Here is a 7,148-nt window from a genome sequence, read left to right as displayed (position 1 = left end):
CTAAGTAAGTAATCAGATTACCTTAAGCGACCGCTGATATATTGTGTGGGACAGCGGTAAAATTCGTACGTGGACACCGGCTGAAGTGAGAGGGTGCACAGGCCTGGCCCATCTATTGGCGATTGAGGCACCTAGCTAGCCACACCCCAGGCTATTGATCAATTTTGTTAAACTGTACTGTAACATTTGTATAGTCATGTGCGTGTTCTGTAAACGTCTTTTATGGAAAGTCCTTGTTTTAACACGGTACAGACGCAAGCGCTCATATACACGTACATACATTCACCTCTATGAACGCACACCCTATCCCTATGAGCACCTCCGAAAGACTGAGCTGGCATATCATCTTGAAATTTACGAAGTCGCCGTAGGCACCTCGTCATCGACGGGAACGTCTCCTCCCACTGAATGCGCATCGCCGGAAATCCTGAAATAAATTCAGAAATAAATGTGAGCACCAGGAGTTGAACCCTGGTGGGCTGGGGATACCACAGTCCCTCTAACCATCCAACCACAGGTTGGTTCGCTTGTATAGAAAGTCCTAGTCTTAGGATCTGGCGCACTCTCCATGGCATGCATGGCTATCATTCAGGAAGTGTTGTTAGCGGCAACAACGTTGCGATATACTGTATCGAAGTGATAAGGAAGAATAAGATTCTCATAAACTAATTTGATCGCTTTTATTTAGGCCTGCAACCCTGAAAAAACACCTACGCCTACTCATGGCTTCTTGCCCCGCCCCCCCTGCAAAGATTCGTCATGGCATTGCCTCATCCACCCGCCCAATCGCCATAGAAGCGTCTGTGCTGCCATAGCATATTCGCCTAATCACTGGACAATTGATGAAAGAAGTACCGCAGGTCGCTATTCCCTTTGTAATGAAATATGAGAGCCTTAGTGATCTAAACACTCTTAAATTTCTTTACAGAGGGAGCACAATCAAGTCCAAGTGCGTACCTATACAACTTTTTCCATAGGTCTAGGGCTTTTAGTTTCAACGATGCCACAGTTAAGAATTGAATTAGTACCATTTGCTCGTGTTGGTAAGTAAGAATCAATTCCAAGTGGTTCTCATTTATATGGATTATTCCTCGACCTTTGAATGCACAACTCAGTACTCCTACAACATAATGTAAGTAAGTAAGTAAGTACATCTTCATAATTATAAATTCAATCGATATGTTTTATTTTATGTTTCAATGTTAGCCTGTTCAAACATAAATAGTGTAGCCTTAGCCGACTAAATTTGTCTTCAAAGTTTTTATGCGTTATTGTTCAACTTGGGCAAAAAACTTCATATAATCAACTACGATTACAAGTAGACCAGTATTTTGATGAGCATTTTTACTACTGGATATCTACAATGGTTGAGTATGTTAGTTGTATGCATAACATAGCTTGGTGTCCACATATGTGTAATTTAGGCGTGGACACCGGGACATTTTCATCCTGAATCCACCCCCGTCCACTGTAGAAGGCAATCACTACCTGCGTCCCCAACCACAACCCGCGTCCCGTTGAAACAACATATGCTCCTACTAGATACCTATCAAGAGGTCCCAGATTTAGTACTCACAGTGATATGGTCAATTATAGATTGTGCCCATGCATTTTGCGGGGACCGCCCTGCTAGTTCCTGTTAAAAACACATTATTAGGGTCGTATGAGTGTAGATGCATGGTCCATGAACATCACTCTCAAGAAATAATTATAGGCATTAATTTTCACAAACTCCACAAGTCATATTAAACCAATGTTTTAAATAGCGGGCTGTGGCATTTAGCGGCAACCCTTGAAAACAGTTATAGCTGGGCTATAACGGGTTATAGCGGTAAATTGTACATGAAATCATTTAGCGGCAACATCCTCAAACAGCTATAGCGAAGCTATAGCCAGCTATTTAAAACTATGGATTAAACAGGAGCTACTGGTATTTAACTTTACAGGAAACAGCTATAATTGTAGTAAGTACCAAAACAGTGCACTGGCAAAGCGTGCTGTATATGAGTGTACTAGCACGTGAAGAAATTTACACAAAACGAAACACGTGCCCAGTGAGGGGACCGCATGTGTATGGGCTAAATCTGGGGCGCAACACTGTCTGTCAGGTGGATATGCGCCATCCATGTGGGCTATCACGAGCAACACGCATGCACATAAGCTGCCCACACGAGGTTTTGCTGTTGTACTAGACTAGCCATAGTGACTAGTAAATTAGACTAGTAACATGCATATGTTACTAGTCTTTATTACTATCTCTACAATGGGAAGTAATATATATGTAGTGCATGTAATACTTCATTTATTAGATTATAGACTCATCTTGTCTTGATATGTGTGATGTTATTCATAGACTTTTCGGCGATATTCGTTCAGTGAGAGGAGACGTTCTCGTCGACTATGAGAAGCCTGTGGTGACTTCGTCTATCTTAATATGTGAATCCGGCTCAGTATCTCAGAGGTGCTCATATGGGTAGAGTATGCCTGTGTGCGTTTATAGGGATGAGTGTACGTATGGATAAGTAAATATCTGTGATTGTACTATATTGCAAAAAAATCATGCTAGATGGTTATTCTCACAGATTTTATAAACTATGTTGTCGGCGTAATTTCACAAAGATGATGCCCCGCATTGCAGACCCTCCACACCGACACACCAATCTTGTAACCGCACAAGACAAACCTAATAAATCGCCATGGCGAACACGCTTCATCTACGGACAATGCATGGGTGATATCGTTTCTTTATCAAGGGAGCATGATCGTAATTATTTCCACGCCGAACACGCTGGGCACGTCGCTTTCTGTAGTTAAAACTGGCTGGGCGTACACGTATACTGAAATATACAACTTGTACAATTCAGCAGCCAGTTCGCCATGGCGATCAGATAATGCATGGCTTGTCGACGCCTTCAATATATAGGCAGGCGTGGTAGGTCCACGTGGCTTGGACCCATGCCGAGTTGACAACAGCTCATAATTCGACGTCTCAAATTCATGAAGCGGCCGTTAATAACTCATAATTAATTACCAATTAATTATTCATTCCTGGATGCAAAAACTAAATGCACTCATGACATATGCCTTAGCGCCGGCGGAGGAGGAGGAGCTCATATGTACCACTTCTCTTCTCAATCTCCAATAGCATGTATTGTAGAAGTGAAACCCATATAATTGGGCCTCCAGTCTCCTCACTCATTAGGTATGACTAAACTTCGCACCACCTAGTCATGACATCCACATGGACCTTTAAAGATTTTCTAAAAAAAAATATGGGCTTAAAATCCATATATTTCTCAACGTTGTCATCCACCTAATGTTCAGGCACATGCACACCTAAGTTTTCGAACATACGCTGCGGCACACCTATGAATTAGACTTATACTTTGTAAGTTGCATATATCTGTGGAGGACTTTGCTTTGGGAACATCACTCTAGATTTATTATGAAGATTGGTAAGGAGTAGAAAACGCCCAAACATAAAAAGAATTCAATCGAGGGTCCTCCATCATTGACATGCCACTCTTGTAGGTCCTATATTGGAGTCTTCGTGCATGTGCCCCAAAAGACCAACATCCGAGAGCCGTGGTTGTCACAATTTAATCCTTGACTGAATCTGAAGCACCCGATATGCATCGAATCTCGACATTGCACACACATGATGACAAATGCTAACATCGCTTCCCCATGGAGACGGAATGAATCTACATTGGAGTTCCATCGACTCCGGCCTGATGAACGAACTTGAGGACGATAGAAGCCCTTAAGATCAGCTCGAAGATAAAGCGTTGTCATTCATATGAATACTACTCTTAAGAGGAAAAAAAGACTAAACTAAACTACTAGTCAGAGCCGGGGCACCGGAATCACTGTCCAGTGGTTCGTCGGCGAAACTTGAAGGGTATGAGTGCCATAGTCTCCGCAGTTAAAAGCGACATCCTAGTAAAGTGTCTTATTTAAAAAAATTGACAATAACTTTCGATCCACAATCTCCATAGAGGACTGACCAAATAAACAACCCCACTTAGCACATGGCCTATGTGTAAGCTATCTAAAATTCACTGTTTTGACCCTTTTTCTTAACTTAAGCATGATTTGACCCTATGTGCAAAAGTTTTTCGGATTTGATCCTTTTTCTATCATCATTGTCTTTGGTGGTAGGATAGCACATCCTACCGTCAAGACCTTTTGCGGTAGGACTTACCTACACTGTCACGCCCTATTGGTGTGAAAACCACCTTACCTCCATGGTCTTTGGCGGTAGGGACATGCATGCAATTATGATGGGGTCACACATGCAATAGAACTGTTGTTTTATGCGGAAAGGACCCTATGATGGTAGGGTAACACATCCTACCACCATAGACCATGGCGGTAGGGTTTTTTAGCATAAAATGGACGTGACGAAGCAGGTATGTCCTACCGCCAAAGGCCTTGGCGGTAGGATTTGTTGCCCTACCACCATAGACAGTGGTAATAGAAAAAGGATCAGATCTGAAATAATTTTTCACATAGGATCAGATCGTGCTAAACTAACGGAAAATGGTCAAAGCAGTGAATTTGGCCATAAAAAACACAAGTGCAGAGTGGTGCTACTAGTCCTTCCAATCACAGATAGTTAGCCCAAAATTGTGTACGATATAAAAGCATCACACACGGTACGAAATTAGCCGTGCGTCCAAAATGGAAACGTAGCATGCCTATAAAAGAACCGATAGGACAGCTATCAAGTTATCAACTGCACTCGCACAGTTCAAGATAGCCATGGATCTAGGTGCTATTGCAACTCCGCAGTCACTATGGCTCGTCCTTCTCTTCCTCATCATCGTGTACCTCGCGACGTCGAGTTCTAGAGCAGAGAAGCTGTACAGCAAGCTCCCATCGCCTCCATTCAAGCTCCCCTTGATCGGGCACCTCCACCTCGTCGGGTCCCTACCCCACGTCGCCCTCCGCGACCTGGCAACGAAGCACGGCCCCGACGTGATGCTCATCCGCCTCGGCGTCGTCCCCACGCTCGTCGTCTCGTCGCCTCGCGCTGCCAAGGCCGTCCTGCGCACCTACGACCACCTCTTCGCGTCCCGGCCGCACTCCCCCGTGGGCGACATCCTCTTCAGTGGCTCCACCAACATAGCCTTCGCCCCCTACGGCGACTACTGGCGCCAGTTAAGGAAAATCGTCACCACCCACCTCCTCAGCGCTAGGAAGGTCCGCTCCAACCGCGCTGCCCGTGAGACAGAGTTGCGGCTCGTCCTGGCCAGGGTAAAGGCCGCGACAGCCGCGAGCTCGGCGGTGGATGTCAGCGAGGTCTTCAGCTACTTCGCCAACGACGTGATATGCCAGGCCGTGCTTGGCAGGCTGCCCCGAGAGGCGGGCCGGAACAAGATGTTCCGGGAGCTGCTGGAGATTAACTCCAAGCTCCTAGGTGGGTTTATACTCACCGACTTCTTCCCCAGCCTTGCAAGGCTGGACATGGCGTCCGGCAAGGCGGTGAAACAGAAGAAAATATGGGACGACCTGCTGGACGACCTCATCGACAAGCACGCGAGCAAGACGGTGATGGACGAGGACGAGCAAGACTTTATCGACGTCTTGCTCTCCGTTCAACAAGAGTACGGCTTGACCAAAGATAACATCAAGGCAATACTCATGGTATGCACTATGCAGATCGATCGAGTTCCACTTCCATTATTAATTCGCACAAGTTTTCTATTTATAATTTTACTCAAATTTCTGACTGATATTTTATGTACGAACTAATCGATGCAGGACATGTTTGAAGCTGGGACCGACACAACGTACGTATCGCTTGACTACGCCATGGCTGAGTTGATGCGGAACCCACGCGTGATGACCAAGCTGCAAGCCGAGGTGAGGAGCAGCGTGACCAAGGGCAAAGAAATGGTCACCGAGGAAGACCTTGCAAGCATGAGCTACCTCAAGGCCGTGATGAAAGAGGCCATGCGGCTGCACCCGTCCGGGGCTCTCTTGATACCCCACCTCTCCGTAGCCGACTGCGATGTAGAGGGCTACACCATACCCTCCGGGACGCGCTTAATGGTCAACGCGTGGGCTCTAGGCAGGGACCCCACCTGCTGGGACAATGCGGAGGAGTTCGTGCCCGAGCGGTTCTTGGAAGGAGCCATGGATGCTGCTTGCGACTTCCAGGGGAACGACTTCCGTTTCTTGCCGTTTGGGTCTGGCCGAAGGATATGCCCAGGCATAACCTTCGCCGCCGTCACATTCGAGATCATTCTTGCCAACCTCATCTACCACTTCAACTGGGAGCTGCCGGAGGGATCCCCGGGCGTCGATATGACGGAGGAATACGGGATCGATGTGCATCGGAAGGTGAAGCTGCTTCTTGTCCCACGCATGGTCTAGATTGGTTTTCAATGATCCATATCCTCGTGCCAGTAGTCTATCTACAATGATTAAGTCAGGGCTTTTGCCATTGATCAGTCACCAGTTTCTTTTTTCAGTCCATTTTTTAAGCAGTTTCATGAGAGAGCCACCGGTGGTTAATGAAAGGAAGCAGGATTGCTGATTTTGGCCCAATCTTTATATACGTGCGTCAATGTGTACCTATGCATGTGCGTGCGCAGCTATATTTTAGCATCGTCTTCACTGCTTTCTAGTGAAAGAGAAATATTCGTCATCACATTGATTTTTACCTTTTATTTTATGATTGATTCGAGAGAAAATTGTAATTTTCCATTAGTGAATTCTAAATTACAGTTTAATATTTTTTAGAACGAAGGCTCAAGGAGAGCCCGGCTTTGAATTAACAAAGCCATCAACCGGCCAGGATTACAACCACTGCAATACAAACTCGAACAAACAAAAAACAAAACACGGCAAGATATAAGGGTGCTGGAAGGCAACTCTCAAAACCTCACACACTACAACTAGGAGATAGCACATGATAAGCATAAGTTGAAGCACGCAGAGGCCCTCGTCCACCCAAGGCTCACCAGGGAAGAAGAAATGGGGCTCCGGGAAGCGCCCGCTGTCGAGGATAGGCTATGACAACACCAAACCAACATCACCATCCATTCCCACTGTCGAAAGAGGCCCCTGCCTCCTCGCCTGGCTCGAAAGGCGCCGAACCGTCGACATATGGGTTGCTCACCCTAGAACATGGATGGAAG

General features: G+C 46.0%; 1 protein-coding gene across 1 annotated transcript; it reads left to right on the top strand.

Annotated features, from left to right (window-relative positions):
- Positions 1-4,753: 4,753 nt before the first annotated feature.
- On the top strand, positions 4,754-6,685 carry LOC125542573 (indole-2-monooxygenase-like). Its single transcript, XM_048705683.2, has 2 exons — positions 4,754-5,649; positions 5,767-6,685. Exons 1-2 carry the CDS (start codon positions 4,765-4,767, stop codon positions 6,379-6,381), a joined length of 1,500 nt encoding a protein of 499 aa, XP_048561640.1. The 5' UTR covers positions 4,754-4,764; the 3' UTR covers positions 6,382-6,685.
- The last annotated feature ends 463 nt before the right edge of the window (positions 6,686-7,148 follow it).

The sequence above is a fragment of the Triticum urartu genome, chromosome 1A (genome assembly GCF_056163025.1).
Source record: "Triticum urartu cultivar PI428250 chromosome 1A, HENAU_Tu73, whole genome shotgun sequence".
NCBI classification, from domain to species: domain Eukaryota; kingdom Viridiplantae; phylum Streptophyta; class Magnoliopsida; order Poales; family Poaceae; genus Triticum; species Triticum urartu.
This window is presented reverse-complemented; position numbering and strand designations above follow the sequence as displayed.